Genomic DNA, 16,943 nt, shown 5'->3' with positions numbered 1-16,943 from the left:
CAACTTATAACTAAGATGTCCAGTACCGGTGGTTTCAGATGGTCTGTCTCCTGGCTGATATCATTGGACACAGTGGATGTCTTTTAAAGCTTCAGTATTTGTTGTCCACATTGGAGACTTCTCCAGTTCAACAGTACATAGTGTAGCTGTTTCGGCTTTCTTCAGTACTCAAGAGTTTTCACTAAGGTGTTGGCCATGGTGATTAAAGCCTTACATAAGATGGGTCTGTTGCTGCTACCTTTCTAAGGACATTGGTTTCTGTTGTCCTGTGTAGAGACTCTCTGGATTTGACGCTCCTGCTTTGTAGATGCATTGCTTATACAGTGACAATAAAATGGAGAAAGTTCTCTCTAATCTTAACACAAGACCATCATTCATTGCTGCAGATATGGACTCTCCAAATCTTTTTTGCCTTGGAGAATGTTCAGAAGGCCACATTTTTAGCCTCTTGAATGAGTACTGTGGTGCATCTTCTGGGATTGATGCTAGCCATAATCTTCACTGTGCCATTTCTACACAAAGATACTGCTGTTGCACTGTATTGTAAGACATATGTTTGCAGTCCTTTTGGCTTTGTCAGACATTTGCTTGTGGGCCCTGAAGTGGTAGACATGTTTTACCAATTTTTAGTAAGTCTCCAAGTTTTTTGATAGGGCTTCTCTTTCTGTAGTTGATCCATTTGAAGGTACTAACTGCAGTCACTTTATTTGTGGAGTGAGGAGCCCATCTCTTCTCCCACATGGAGCAGAGAGTATTGCTTTCCATATATGGAGCAGCGCAACTCCTTGCTATAAATTATTGAAGAAACAGCTACTTCCAGGGCATATGCTTACCCATTAGATAACCAGTCCATTTTCTGGTATGTAAACAAGCAAGGGGCACAAGACTGTACCCCTTCTTCAGGGGAACTGATCTTGTCTGGCACTGGAAAATATCAAGGGCACCCTTCTCTCAGAAAATGACAGCCGTTGGGAAGTGAATAAGCTGGTCGAAGCTCTGAGCTGAAGATCTCCAATCCTTCACTGGAGCTCTGGATACAGATTCTGTCTTTGGTCCAGGTCTTCTGAAAATAGGGTTGTTTGTGTATCAGCTTCTTTGCCACTTTGAAGAACATTGCTTCCTTTTCCCTACCAAATGCAATAGGGCAAGTGGGATTTAGCAACTCATGCTCACTCTGTCTGTGTCATAGCATGGGAGGATGCTCATCATGTTTCACTGTTGCAGTCATTACTCTTGGGTTATCTTGCTGGCAGGCTACCTTCGGTCGGCCAGAATTCCAAAGTCTAGGTCCGGTGTCGGTTGCTGTCGCCTCTTCCCTGACGTCAGTGCGCCAGGGGTATAAAAGATGCAGCCAACGCCATTTTCTTCAGTCTTTCTTGCCGCGCGGTGCCCGAAGCAAAAGCAGTTCGCAAGTGCCAGTCGGCCGACTCCTGAGATTTTCAAATCCGAATTTCAGAACCGAAGTCTTCATTAAAGCTAAGTACCCCATTGGGGAAACTTTTTTCTTGCTCCAGACCGATGTCAGAAAAAGTTAACAATTGTATTTCTTGTGGAAAGCAAATACCTCATAAGGATTTTCATTCCTACTGTATTCCTTGCCTAGGGCCTGACCACAACGTTGCTAGCTATCTGTTTTGTGCTAGATTTAACCAACGCACTATCAAGCGTCAGTTCGATTTTGCATTTCATTACTTTGGCTGAAGATTTAATTATATAATGCCGTTGGACCAGCCGACAACCGGAGTTTACAAAAAATGCAAGGACAAGGAAAACGATAGGCATCCGAGGTCCAAAACCAACGATGAAGTCTCTGCTAGGCCAGTCGCCGGTTCTCAGTGAGGAGCTTTCGCAGCCCCTGGCGCCCGCTACCTCAGAGCCACAGGCCGCTTCCGACTCCCACATGGAGCCGACTGGGCCTCTGGAAACTCAAGGTATTGGACACTCGGAAATCATTCCCTCAGATGGGTCCGGAGCCGCTGAGCAGGCATCGGCTTCTGAGGGTGTCTTCAGTCCTACACAAATATATATTAAGCCAACTTTATCTTCAAAGACTAAAGCAGCTCTAAAGACAAAGAAACAAGTACAGCATTCTCCTTCTCAGACTTCCATGCCTAAAAAACAGATGCTCAAAATGGCCGAAGACCTAAGTAGTTTGATCAGGGGCTCCCATCCCCCTCCTGATAAGAGGCCTAGGCAAGAGACGGAGTATGATTCTTCTGATCAGGTTTCTGTTTCCTCTGATTCGTCTTCCGAACAGGATTACTCCATGCTTCCCTGAATCCATTCCTTCAGCCTCTCCTCCTGAGGATTATTCTTTTGGGGAAACCCTGCATACCATGAGGGAGCATTTCCACTGGGAGAGCCAAGATTATTCTGAATCTAAGAAAAGGCTCAGAGACTTTCTGCTACTTCCTCAGCACAGACCCCTTGCTATTCCACCTGTCCTGGATATTGTAGATGATGTATTTTCAGAGTCCGGCCTGTCCCCTGACTCTTTACCCCCTGCACCTGCTAAGCCAGACAGGTACTACAGGGTGCTGGATTCTCATAAATTCCTATATAAAAACCCCGCTGCTGACCCAGAAACTATATCTCAGGGTCCCAAAGGGGTTAAAGCTTCCACTGCAAAAAACCCTGTTCCCTCTGATAGGGATTCTAGGGCTTTTGACAGATGGGGGAAAAAAGTCTATACTTCTGCTACCCTGGCTGTGAGGGCTTTAAATTGTCAATTTCATATGCTTAAATATCAGCAATATTTAATGTCACTGCTTAAACAGAAAATGTTGAGAAATACTGAATGTTCAGAGAACAAAGAATTGCAGGATTTATTACATGCAACTGAACATACTTTGCAATGTGGTTATGATTCACTGGAGGCCTCTTGCAGGGCCGCTGTTACAGGTTCTGTTATTAGAAGGCATGCTTGGTTAAAGGAACAAAATCTGCCTGATCATGTTAAAGCAAAATTATTAGATGCACCATTACAGCATGATACTTTGTTTGGTACTAAATCAGAAGAGGTGTTGAAAAAAATGGAGGATAAAGCAAAATCCATGCAGACAGTCAAGGATTTCTTACAGGTGCAGCCACCCAGGTTTAGCAGGAACTGGCCCACCAAAAATTGGTCCTTTCCTGTGTCAGACAGACCACAATGAGGCATATACAGGCGTCCCAGAGGCAGATCTCAGCCCCAAGGCTCATACAGGCCTAAACAATGGGGTGCTCCTACCTCCAAAAGCGGAGAAGACAAATCACAACCTTACAGGAAACAGTCCCAATGACTTTCCTCTACCAGATCCAAGCACTTATCTTTTGACAGCCCCCTTATGGGGAAAACTAGCACTTTTTTCATCAAATTGGCAAATGATTACCCAAGACAAATGGGTCCTGAACATAGAGTCCCAAGGCTACAGGTTCCACTTTCACACCCTACCAAGGTCAAAAGGTATGCCAGACCTGCCACACAATCAGTGGGCAGAGGCACAAAAACAAATTACAGCCCTCATGGACATGGGGCCATTCAGCAAGTACCACAACAAGAGCAGGGGCAAGGATTTTACTCCAGACTTTTTCTAGTACCCAGAAAGGACAAAACCTGGAGACCAATACTGGACCTGTCAATTTTAAATGCGTTTCTGGAAGTTCCAAAATTCAAAATGTTAACTCTACAGCAGCTACTGCCCATGCTGGGCAAGAAGGCTTGGCTCGTAACTTTGGACCTAAAAGAGGCATACCTGCATGTCCCAGTCAGACAAACTTGCAGAAGATACCTGAGATTCATAGCTGGCTCAATGCATTACCAATTCTCTGCACTGCCCTTTGGCTTATCTACTGCGCCCAGGGTCTTCACAAAATTCTTGGCACCAGTAATTGCGTTTTGCAGACAAAAAGGAATTCAAATATATCCCTACTTGGACGACTGCCTAATTCAAGCAGAGAACAAAGACATTCTTCTGAAGCATCTGGCGTATGTAAAAAGAATACTAATTGGCCTAGGATACACAATAAACGAAAATAAATCAAACCTAGTGCCCTCTCAAGAGATGATATTCCTGGGTGCAAGCTTAAATACAACTGCCCAGATGGCTTTTTTCATGCCAGAGAAACAAAAGCATCTGACTACTTACTTCAAGAAATTGGCAACACAAACCCATTTATCTGCAAGGAAAATCCTGCAGGCCTTGGGTTTCATGGCATCTTGCATTCTACTAATTCCATATGCCAGACAGCATATGAGGAAACTACAATGGTACCTAAAAAGTGTTTGAACTCAGCATTGCCACAGCCTGGAGGCAGTAATTGCACTCATTCCCTGCCTACAACAGGAGTTTCGATGGTGGGCAGAAGCCTGTCACCACAACAAGGGTCTGCCATTCAGTCTACCCTCAGCCAGACAGACACTGACAACGGATGCATCAGATTATGCCTGGGGAGCCCATATGGCAGGAAAATGTATTCAGGGCACATGGTCTGCAAACCAGATGCATCTTCACATCAATCAAAAAGAGATGATAGCTGTTCAAAATGCCCTGACAACTTTCAAGGACCTGCTTCATCCAGGACAGTTACTGATAAAGACAGACAACACTACGGTCATGTGGTACATAAACAAGCAGGGAGGTACACATTCCTACCCCCTATGCAGACAAGCAATGACCTTATGGGACACAGCATTGGCTTTTCAAATTCACCTGCAAGCACAATTCCTGCCAGGAAGAACAAATACTCTGGCAGACGAACTAAGCAGAAACCTCATGGACCCCCACGAATGGAAACTGGATCCACAAGTCTTCAGCATGATGATAAGGAAATGGGGATGCCCAGACATAGATCTATTTGCCTCCCCTCACAACTGCCAATTGCAGAGATTTTGCACAAGGATTTATCACAAGCAAGCATGGAAAGTGGATGCCCTATCCTTCAGCTGGAAAAATCTAACGGTATATGCTTTTCCCCCACTGCCTCTCCTTCCCAGGGTACTCCTAAAGGTCAGACAAGAGAAGCCAAAAATGATACTGATTGCATCAGACTGGCCAGGCCAGCACTGGTACCCAATCCTAAAGAGCTTGTCTCAAGGTCCAGCATGGATATTGCCTCAAACTTCTCACTTGCTGACCCAACAAAACAATCAGATCCTGCACAGCCAACTCAGGTCCTTAAATCTGGCAGCATGGCGGATAATGTAACCATTCAGAACACTCCTCTTTCAAAAGCTGTTATGGATGTTATCTTGGAGGCCAGGAGGCCCAGCACCAGAAAATCATATGCAGAAAAATGGAAGAGATTATGTGCTTGGAACCAGAAACAAGGCATTGACACGTGTACCTAATATCCCTCAGATTTTACAATACCTAACTGAGATGCTGATCAAAGGCCTTTCCTTCTCATCAATTAAGATTCATGCCTCTACCATTTCAGCCCACTACAACACGGAACCACCTATTTTTTCTCATCCTTTAATAAGGCAGTACCTCAGAGGGGCCAAAAACATTAGACCTCCAAGGAGAGCACCAATTCCGGCCTGGGACCTCAATTATGTTTTGGAAAAACTCGCACTGCCTCCTTTCGAGCCAGCATCAACAGCAAACATAAAATTATTATCCTGGAAAACAGCTCTGCTCCTAGCAATAGCCTCTGCAAGGCGGGTCTCGGAGTTACAAGCACTAATGGCTGTGGAACCTTTCATCATTTTTCATCCAGACAGAGTTTCTCTGAGGACAAACCCTACATTTATGCCTAAGGTGGTGTCCAGTATGGCCCTTAACCAAACCATTCACTTACCAACCTTTTATCCTAATCCACAGAACAAGGGTGAGAAAATTCTGCATTCTTTGGACATACACAGGCAGTTACGCTTCTACTTGGACAGAACTAAAGCTTTCAGAAAGACTGAGCAACTTTTAGTGCCATATTCTGCAGGATCACGAGGAAAGGCCATCTCAAAACAGACTATTTCAAAATGGATAGGCCATTGCATCCGTTTCTGCTATTTTCAACATGGCAGATCAGTGCCTAAGGACATTAGGCCTCATTCCACCAGAACAGCAGCCACTTCAGCAGCCTTCCTCAGAGGAGTACCAACCAAAGATATCTTAGAGGCTGCAACTTGGAGTTCAGTGCACACCTTCACAAAGCACTACCACTTACCTCTTTACTCTAAGTCCAGAGCAGGCTTTGCCATTGCAGTCCTGCAGGGCCTCATAGCCTCTCCTAATCCTATTTAGCCCAGCCTCCCTTCCTCAGCTTTGGGATTCAACTCAAGAGTAATGATTGCAACAGTGAAACACGATGAACATAGTACAGTTGTGTACCTACCATAAATGTAGATGTTCGAGTGTATTCACTGTTGCAGTCCAGGTTACCCACCCACCACCCCCCTTTTCTTTGCTGGGACTTATCTGCACTTCTCTATCCTATACAACCTATTTGGTGTATTTGCTTATGGATGAAGGAAATGTTATTTTGGTGCATGCTTTTTTATTGGCATATTTTTCAGCCTACCAATTTGGGGCACCTGACATCTGGGGCAAGAAAAACTTAAGAAAATGGTGTCTGCTGCATCTTTTATACCCCTGGCACACTGACGTCAGGGAAGAGGCGACAGCAACCGACGCCAGACCTAGACTTTGGAATTCTGGCTGACTGAGTGTAGCCTGCCAGCAGGATAACCCAAGAGTAATATCTGCAACAGTGAATACATTCAAACATCTACATTTATGGTAGGTGCACAACTGTACTTTATGCTACACATTCTTACTGATTCTGTTTCTCATTGCAAAGGTCAGGGAAAAAAGACCAAAACTCATTCTTTTCACGCCATAAAGGCCCAGAAATGGTTTTGGCTTTATTTGCCCAAACATGCTAAGGCCTTAATAAGTTTAAAACTGTTGGCTGCTAAAAAATGGTTACTAGAAAAAGGAAATCAAAATGTAATCCAACTGTAACTAAGTACTGAATATTTAAAAGTTGATAAAAGAACTGGAGGTCGTATCTTTAAAAAAGGGAAGGAGCAAACTACATGGAAATAAATGGAATTTCTGGGAATTATACATACAGAATGACATTCAGAAGGAGGAGTGAGGTTTAAGGGAAGGCAGGAATTAAATAATTTATGTAATTTTGGGCTGAATAATTGTTAGGAAGAAAACCTGTATATATAGTGCATAAAAATGAAAAATATTTGCTACGGTTTGTTTTCTGTTATTGTATGTGTATCTGTCATTGTATATAATATAAGAATTTAATAAAGGTGTTTAAAAAAAGAAAATAAAGGACATGGTTTCATGCTCTGTTTCTTGCCAGTACAGGAAAGCCTCTTATTCCTTGCCAGGAAGGTCACCAGAATTAGGAAGGTGCAGTTTTCTCAACCTCTGGGCTTGGTTGATGACATTTGCCCTTAATCTGCCATCATTGTTAGTGGCTGTCTGAGTTAATGTTTTGTACCATTCCCCCAACCCATGTCTGCCCACTATCGAACATGCCCTGAATCATACCTCAATTCAAGTATTCATCAGAGTATTCTGTGCTCACATAATTTTTAAATTATGGTGTAACCCCTCACCTGGTGGTGAAGTGAGCACTTGTGTCACCACCAGGAATGCCTGTGCCCATCTGTCAGTACGTGCTAGCTTTTCCATATGAACTTACAATAGTTACTATCATCAGCTTGGGTGCCCATGTCTTCCTTGTACCGATCCTCACATCAGTGTGAGCCTCTGCTCTCCAGTCATTAGTGGTGTGTAAGCCAGGCAGGAACCATTAGCACCCCCCCCCCCCTGGACAGTCATGCCCATTCTTTCTGATGGTGCCATCAAGTTACCAAACTTAGCCTGGGTCATAATCATGGATTTATTCCTCTATGCTGCAGTCGTAGGCTGGCGTCAAGAGTAACTGAAGCTGCTATGAGGCTTTTTGTTCAGCAGACGTAGGTCCCTAAGTAGAAATAGGGTCTCGGTTTGCGCAAAGCATTCCCTTTTAATGCCCCAGTAGGTTAGTTTGCAAGTAATTTTGATGCATCTCAGACACCTGTGTGGCTTTGAGCTCTGTTATTCCATTGCCAAGATGCATAAAAAGTTACTTCTGCTCATTATGACATAGTGAAGGGCAAGATTGTGGCCCAGCACCTAACCTTTAGGTAGTTCCTTAAAGGCATGCCACATTGCCGTTCTCTGTTAAGGGGCCTCTCTTCTTCATGGACTTGATCTTCATAGTAGACAGGCTTACCAGTCTACTATTTGAGCCTACTAGCCTGGTGGTGTTGAAATTAATTTCTGACAAAACAGTCTTTCTGGTGGCTGTCACCTCCGCATGATATAGATCTTGGGGTTTCAAGTCCTCATCCACCAGAGGCAATGTCTGGTGTTTAACTAAGTTAGATGGTATCCCTCAGGATAATCGCTGACTCCTACTTGTAAGTAGTTTGGAGGTTTTACCTCCCCATTCGGTCCTTCACTCTGTTTTTTGTGATGGCAGCAGAAATCAGAAAATAAGAGGACTCTTCATATTCTGGATCTGTCATACACCTTAGATATTACCTCGTATGGTGCAAGAATTAGGAAGGGTGGATCAAATGTTCATCCCCTTTATTTTGAGAAGTAAGGGCTTGTGATTTCCAGACAGACATTTTTCCAGTTAGATTGCCAAGTGTATAATCTTTTGCCATCAGCCAGCCAAATGTTCTCTGTTAAATAATCTAGTCAAAAATCATTCAAACAAGGTAGTGGTTGCCTGCAGTGTTTGCTTCAAAAATGTTTCTGTTGTGGATATTCGTTCGTCAGTGATCACCTTCACAAAACATTATTTTTTCAACTGCAGCTCAAGGAGTTTGGCCACTTTTGTGAAGTTCATGCTCTCAAACTCCACAAGCTGATCTGAGTTCTAGCCTTGAGTGATCTTCAAACTCCTTCCACCCTCATGGTGCACTTTGGGATTCAGCCATACTTAGGACCCATCCGAAAAAGCCCCCATGTTTACATGTAATTGATACATTATTTTTGTTTCAGTTAATCCACGAGTAGACCCTCCTTGATGGGGAAGAAATATCTTGTCTCCTTCAACCTGCTGGCTAGTGGTCTTCCACCAGCTGCTGTTAGGAGTTCACTGTAAGCTGGTCAAGCAGGTCCCATATTTACTAATGTAGTATCAACTCTTAAGTTGTTAGCACTTGATGTGCAGGAACATGCTTGTCGATATCAAGGGAGTGACCTGCTGTATTTAACAGATGAGAGCACTGACATTACCAGTGAATTACATCATGGCAAGCAACAGTTGGACATATGTAAGAATTCGATGAAAAAAGTAGGGGTTCTACTTAATGGAGAGAAAATACCCAGCCTAGGCCATGTCACGTTTCTGTTCATCAGTCAACTGATAACAGTAAGAGCTTTGAGAAAACAAATGAACACAGTAATTAGGACTGTTCATAGAGATTCTTGCGGTATAACAGAAGTACATAGGATATATTACTGTACAGCTAAATTAATAACAGGTAAGGTCTTAGCACAAAAACACAGGGCAGTAAGCTAAAGAAAGGGGCGAAATCTAATGCCATCATGGAAGTATCAAATAGAGAAATCTATAAAGCAATTAAGACAAGAAGTGTCACTGTTAGAAGAGTATGGAAGAAGGAACAGATAAACAAAAGTACGCAGATAGACGTGATAAAAGCAATGCACAGTATTAGAAGAGATAAGGCGCTATCATGCACTATTGCAAATAATAAATTAAAAGTATCCCTTTGAAGATATGCAGATAAATATAAACGAAAAGTACAAAATAAGCAATTTATTGATGATCCAAAAAAGTTTTATAGAGAATTGGGAAACAAGGCAAAAGTAATTGAAACACCACCAACAAAAGAAGTAGATGTATTTTGAAGAAATATCTATGAAGATCCAGTGTAACATAACAAAGATGCTAAATGGATAAAAGTAAAAAGAAGAATAACAAGTTCAAATGTACAGGATATGAAATGGGATGAAGTAACGGCCAGAGAGACTGAAACAAACTTAAGAAAAGCTCCTAATTGGAAAACTCCAGGCCTAGATAAAGTACCTAACTTCTGGCTAAAAGTACTAACATCTTTACATGAAGATTTAGCCATGAGTAAGAACTATTAATATGCACACATTGAGCAGACACCAACCTGGTTAACAGGAAAAACATTGCTCCTACTTAAGAATGAACCTGCAAAGTAAACTAAAAACTATGTACCAATAACTTGCCTTCCAATGATGTGTAAACTGTACAACGGAATTGATGCTGACAGAGTTTATAGTCATTTAGAAGAAAACTCAGTCATGGCAATAGAACAAAAGGGTAACAAAATAAAGTAATGTGGAACAAAGGATCATTTGGATCACTGATTGTTAAATAGTCATAATGGAGAACTGTAAAAAGGGGAAGAATCTATGTATGGCATGGATAGACTACAAAAACGCATTTGACAGCATCTCCTATTCATGGATAAACAAATGCATAAAAATGTATGAAGTACATCCTTGATCGATTACATTGCAGCAGCCATGAAACAGTGGCAAACTACTTTGCAGTAAACCCATGATAAAGGACAAATTATTATTCATGGGATAAAAATCCAAAGGGGGATATTCCAGGGTGACTCTGTTACCACTGCTCTTTTGTTTTGCCCGTAACCCATTAAATTGTTTACTTAACAGATTAGGTCATGGCTACAATTTGGCTCCCAGGTGGATTATTTAAAATTGTATAGTTCATCTGATGAAGAACTAAAAGCACAACTGCAAGTGGTCAAAACATTTTGCAGATGATATAAGAATGTTATTTGCCTTGATAAATGTGCAAAAGTAGCCTTTAAAGCAGGAAAGCACCATGAAAACATCAGTTTGGGACAGGAATGTGGATGTAAAAGAACTTGAGCAAGAGGGAGTGTATAAATATTTGTGAATTGATGAAGGATCAACAATAAAACATGAACAAATGCAAATAAAACTTAAGAATATTTAGATGACTAAATTTAATACTGAAAACAGCGTTGACATCTAGGAACAAAGTCCTAGCTATAAACCGATTTGCTCTTCCTGTCGTAACTTACAGTTTTGGAGTGACTGACTGGTCCCAAAAAGTGTTGCATCTGTTGGACAGGAAAACAAGAAGGATGCTTCATTCTTATCAAATGATTTATAAAAATCCGTGTATACCAAGACTATATGTTCCCCATTCTAAAGGAGATATGGGCCTCCTCTAAATCAATTGCATGTATAGATCTCCAGTCATAGGACTGCGTACATATTTGCTGACCTGACAAGATCCAAATTCAGTGAAAGTTTTAAAGCATGAGGAGAATAAGTCTAATATGACTTCCCTGCTTAGTTTAGCAAAAGCATATTGGTGTCAAGTGGGAACAGAAATAAAACCAGATGTAGATAAAAATCAGGCAGCAACTGAATGTGCCAAAAAAACAAAAGAAAGAATATAAGATGAATGATCAGATGAGAAGGCAAGAAATGTGGAAAATGCATAAATACAGTTGCAAGTATACAAAACTCTTGGAACAACATCATGTTGATCAGGATCGAATACAGGAATGGTTAAGGAGAGGTAAATTTAAACCAAAAGACGAAAGGTTAATATTGGTGACCATATCTCTCAACTTCTTTGCACAAGAAATCTGGACAAAGCCAAAAATGATACGAGGCAAAGGCCCCAAAATAGGGCCAACTTTTAAATGTTGCACTTATAAACTTAGAAAGATGACAGAATAGCAGGTTTTGCATTAGCATGCATTTTCAGAAGGGTATAAAGTCTGAAACCCTAATTTCCATCATTGTTTAGTGATTTGCCAGAAAACGAGGAACAGACCAAAAATATGAGGCACAAATCTTGGACGTTCTGCGAAAATCTGGACAGTTGAGAGGTATGTTGGCCGCCCAAAATGGTGGAGTTTGTATACGTTGGTTTACAAAGTCCATTGAACATATGGGAGAAACAGACAAATGTAGGTTTTGTAAAACAGAATTGGAAGCAGTCATATATCTTGTTGCTGGTTGTGGTATACTAATTGCAGAAGGACTATTTGCTGAAAGGCATAATAATATGGCAAGACTGTTGTATTGCGAATTTTGCAAACATTTTAATATTGAAGTAGCTGAAAAACACTGGAAACACAAGTTACAAAGCATTATAGAAAATTAAGTTTATATGACATGGGATCACCCTTTAACAACAGTTCAAAAACAGATATAGTAGTCCATGAAAAGAAGACAAAAGTAGCATTGATCATTGAAATTGCTACACCCAATGACTACAGTGTCTTATGTACAGAGACACAAAGTCATAAAATACCAGGATTTGCAGGCAGAAATGAGGGCAGTGTGGAGGAAGGAGACCCAGACATTTCCAACAGTAGTAGGTATGTTACCGATGCACGTAACTCCATATGAATTGCAGGAGTCATTACTGGGCACATTGCTGGTGCTGTGAAGAGCACTTCTGGCTAACATTAAAGATTGAAACAATGCTAATTTCATGAACTTTATTTGTACTTTGACTTAGGAATGGGGTCCATTCCTGTCATGGTATTAGAAACCCAAAAGACTTGGAGAAATAAAAAAAAAAAGAACTTATCTAGAAAAACCTTTTTCTGTCATAATCATGGTTAAAAATTTGTTTCAAGGATTGCCTTCATCTTTGTTCCTAGAAGAGACCTGCTGATAGTCTAGAGTATGTGACTTTCAATATTTGCTTATATCAATATATCATTTGCTTATTACGCCTAACAGCAAATAAATTAAGTCATCTAATGTTTTTTGGTGACAGGGTGGTCTCTGCACTGGGGAATATCTCCCATAAATATAACAACTAACTCCCTAAAGTTAGTTGTTATATTTATGGGATAGATGGACTAGCCCTCCACGTGTTGTGGAAGATGAGAGAGGATTTATGTTCAGAAAATGTTTTTTAATCCAATCACTTTTTTGTGCAGTCATTTTCATTCGGGCATTGAATTTGATCAGAACCAGTTAGCCAAATTAGGTTATATCCTTTCTGTTAAAACCTTCTTAGACTATGGCCTCAGCCTTCATAACACTTGACCAGGAACATTGTTATGTTAGCAGCCATCGCTTCATCTATGCTATCAGTGTGCATAGAACTGTATTATTCACTCAGCTGATAAAATGAAGGACACATGTCAAGTAGGGATTTCTTCCTTAAGATGTTAAATTAATTTCATTAATATTACTACTTTAATCGTCTTCAAGGGAAACATACATGATCAGCTGGCTGTGGCATTCCAAGTCCTTTTCTGGAATTAGTTTCATCTGCCAGTTAAGAAAGTAGGTAATTGCTTCTGAAAGCGAAAATGGCTCACACTAGTAATTTATTTACATTTACTTCCCAGTTGCAGTTTGCTAACACATGGGGTCCTCACCATTTCTTCATCATCATCATTTTTTTTAGCTGTGGTGTCCATTCTTTTGGAATTTATTTTTTAATTCTTAGCCATTGCTGCTCAGAGCAGAAAATGGGAAGAGATGAGTCAGAATAAATTTCTTTCACTACCATTTCTGTTTAGTGATCATTTGACTCATTTCCAGGTAGTCATCAGTAATCCGTCTGAAGGGAACTGTCAGTGCCCTTCTGTGGGAAAAAAATAGTGAAAAACACTTTCAGCAGTCTGTGTAGTTTCAGTATCCCCACTGTTGTGTAACCATGGAGTCGGTGTATATAAGTTGAGGGGTGTCCTCCAATATGGAGATGTGGGGGCTTGTGCCCCTGCAAAAAAAAGTTTGTCAGTGGAGATTGCCAAATTTGGATTTTTTTTTATATCAAATAGCTTTTATGTCAGTGTGTTTGTTAGAGCAACATGAATCCATGCCTGAAACTGTAGCTGGACTGTTTAAAGTGATATAGTTCAGTCCCAGTACTCTGCAACCTTCAAATGTCCTAAGGCTTACCTTCATAAACCGGATAGTACTCTGCAACCTTCAAATGTCCTAAGGCTTACCTTCATAAACAGGATAGTACTCTGCAATCTTCAGATGTCCTAAGGCTTACCTTCATAAACAGGATAGTACTCTGCAACCTTCAAATGTTGTAAGGCTTACCTTCATAAACCGGATAGTACTCTGCAACCTTCAAATGTTCTAAGACTTACCTTCATAAATAGGATAGTACTCTGCAACATTCAGATGTCCTAAGGCTTACCTTCGTTAACAGGATAGTCCTCTGCAACCTTCAGATGTCCTAAGGCTGACCTTCATAAACAGGATAGTACTCTGCGACCTTCAGATGTCCTGAGGCTTACCTTCAAAAACAGGATAGTACTCTGCAACCTTCAGATGTCGTAAGGCTTACCTTCATAAACAGGATAGTACTCTGCAACCTTCAAATGTCCTAAGGCTTACCTTCATAAACAGGATTCACAGTTTGTACTTGCAAATGTGTAAAGCATAATGTTCAATAAGTCCTACTTCTTTAACTGTCAATTTTTGTTTTTATGTTTTAGTATTCATGATTTACAATCCAAAGTTGAGATTATTTGCAGAACATTTATTATTGCTAACTTGCTGCATTGTTGATATCTGTTCGCTGTTGACATATTTGCTGTTTTTTGTTTCTTTCATAGTTTCTGTTTGCACAATACATGCCAGAATGGCTGTGGATACAAGGAATGAACTTGCTCAACAATAGACTGCACAAGGAAACCTTTTCATAATCCGTTAAACTTAACCTCTGGTATACTGAAGATTGATTGATGTTTCTTCAACAGCCATTATAGCTGAAGCACTGTTCCTTGTTTTTCTTCCTGGTGTGAAATGCTGCTTAGCTATTAGTGAAGCACTAAATGTGAGAAAGGTGAATGTGCCTTCCTTACAGTTTCAGATAGACTTTTCACAGTAAACTGCAGTGATAGTGAACATGTATTGTGTCAGCACAAGCTTGATAAATCTGTATTTAAAGTTACAGAAGTGTAAATGACATTGTATCACCAAGCTGTGAACATCAGCAAAATACCACACTACTAGTGTGACAAGTATAGTCAGTGGCATAGCGTTTGAGTTGTGTGTGAGTGAGCACATACTATCTAGGTAGTTTGTATTTTTGATGTGAATAGATTAAAAACATTAAAAATATTACTAAGTAGTGACACTGAGTTCAAGTCACTCTTGTGAAAGCTCTAAAGTCTAAATTCAGCAAGTTTTGCTGCATTTCTCTGTGTTCTATATTGTGCTACAAGTTTTACTGGATATTAATAGTCCCTGTAAAAACATACGGTCTTTCAGGTTTTATTTCTATTCTTTCTGCTGCTTGCTCATAGTGGTCTTTCATTTAAATTGGTCATCTCTGTGGTATCCCCAAAGTCTCAAAACAACCCACTAAACAAGTGTAGTGGGTCCAAAAACAAAACAATGCAAGAAACTTCTCTTTGTGGAAGATTTTCAGTCCATATATCTCTAGTGTACTTAATAAAGGATTTTCAACTGGAAACAGACTGCATGCCTTGCTTGGATTACTTTCAAATACTTAGTAATTCTGTACAATTATATATATATATATAATACTGATTTAACAACAGAAATTGCTAATATGTTATCCAAGGGGCTTACTTTTGTTCCAGCAAGTTGAATGCATATTACTGATGTATTAGTTGACATTAAAATGTTTTTAAGGAAGGTAAATCTTAAATTATTATGTGTAGGTGAGCAACAAGATGACGGTGTGTTTAGGTTCCCTAGTACTTTTACCCCCCCCCCCCTTACATCCAGTATTAATTTTATTTGAAAAAAAAATTGTAAACTGGATGTTAGGTATATAAGAAACATCCACAGTAATAAAGCAGTGGTAAATATGTCAGTTGAGGAAAAGGGGTTTATTGATTTTTTACTGACACAAAGGATAAGAATTATGAAACCAGATAAGGGGGGAGGTTTGGCAGTGATGGACCTTTATGACTATAACAAAAGAATGTTGAATATTTTACAGATTGAAGCATATGAGTAAGTCTCTTTAAATGAAATGAATAACGCTATTAATAAAAATATATGGGCAACTCAAGGACATGCTTTTATTGAAGGAAGTATTTCATTAGATATGTTTAATTACTTCAATATGCTTTCCCCTAGGGTACCAATCATTTTTGGTGTCCTGTAATTACACAAGAATAATGAGAACTCTCCTAGGTGCAGTATTGTGGATGGGAGAATTCTTTAACTTTGGGTTGTGCTAAATATTTGTACTTAGAATTTAAAAAAATTTTGTTGGGGAAAAACAGATATGTAAGGACATGTGGGAATTTTTTGCAAACAGTGAATGAACTCAAGTTTCATCCAAATGATCTTTTAGTAACAACTGATATTAAAGACTTGTATACAGTTATTCCCCAGGAATTGGGGATTCATTGGGTAGCTGAATTTCTGTATGAAAAGGGTGTTCGTCACGAGGACATCAATTTGTATGAAACTTTGTCTGAAATAGTCCGTAATAATAACTTTATTTAATTTGAGGGGAAGTATTTTTTTTTTTGCAAAAGAGTGGTGTGGCAGTGGGCTTGGCTTGTGGTGCCATTTTTGCCAACGTAGTGATGGCCCATTGGGAACACCAGTATGTGTTAGCAAGTGAATATGGAGTTAATTTGAGACTATATACTTGTTACCTGGATGATATATTTGTCATCTGCGACAACGGTACTGAAGATAAATTACACTGTTTTATAACATACAATCTGAAGTAGTTGACTTCATTTGATCATCAACCTGTGGGAATCAGATCTGGATCAGATCCAAGATGGCAGCTTCACCAGCATCTGATCCGAGCTCCAGACTCCTCCCCTTACCCATAATACCCCTCCATCTCCTGCCTTCCCTCAGATCCTGTTTGCTGCCGCTTTGCCTAGTAGCGTGGTCTCTATGCTCCAGGCATGGTAGGTGTTTTTCCAGATAGTTTTTGGGTGTTTATGTTGCTGG

General features: G+C 40.3%; 1 protein-coding gene across 1 annotated transcript in view; it reads left to right on the top strand.

Annotated features, from left to right (window-relative positions):
- HSDL1 (hydroxysteroid dehydrogenase like 1) overlaps positions 1 to 15,127 on the top strand; it is a 327,456-nt gene extending 312,329 nt beyond the window's left edge. Inside the window, exon 5 of the mRNA XM_044081942.1 lies at positions 14,606 to 15,127. Coding sequence (XP_043937877.1) covers positions 14,606 to 14,695 — 90 coding nt within the window. The 3' untranslated portion in view covers positions 14,696 to 15,127. The remainder of the gene's footprint in view (positions 1 to 14,605) is intronic.
- The last annotated feature ends 1,816 nt before the right edge of the window (positions 15,128 to 16,943 follow it).

The sequence above is a fragment of the Protopterus annectens genome, chromosome 8.part1 (genome assembly GCF_019279795.1).
Source record: "Protopterus annectens isolate FY-2018-M chromosome 8.part1, PAN1.0, whole genome shotgun sequence".
Classification (NCBI taxonomy): Eukaryota; Metazoa; Chordata; order Ceratodontiformes; family Protopteridae; genus Protopterus; species Protopterus annectens.
Note: the sequence above shows the minus strand (reverse complement) of the source record. Positions and strands in the feature narration are given on the sequence as shown.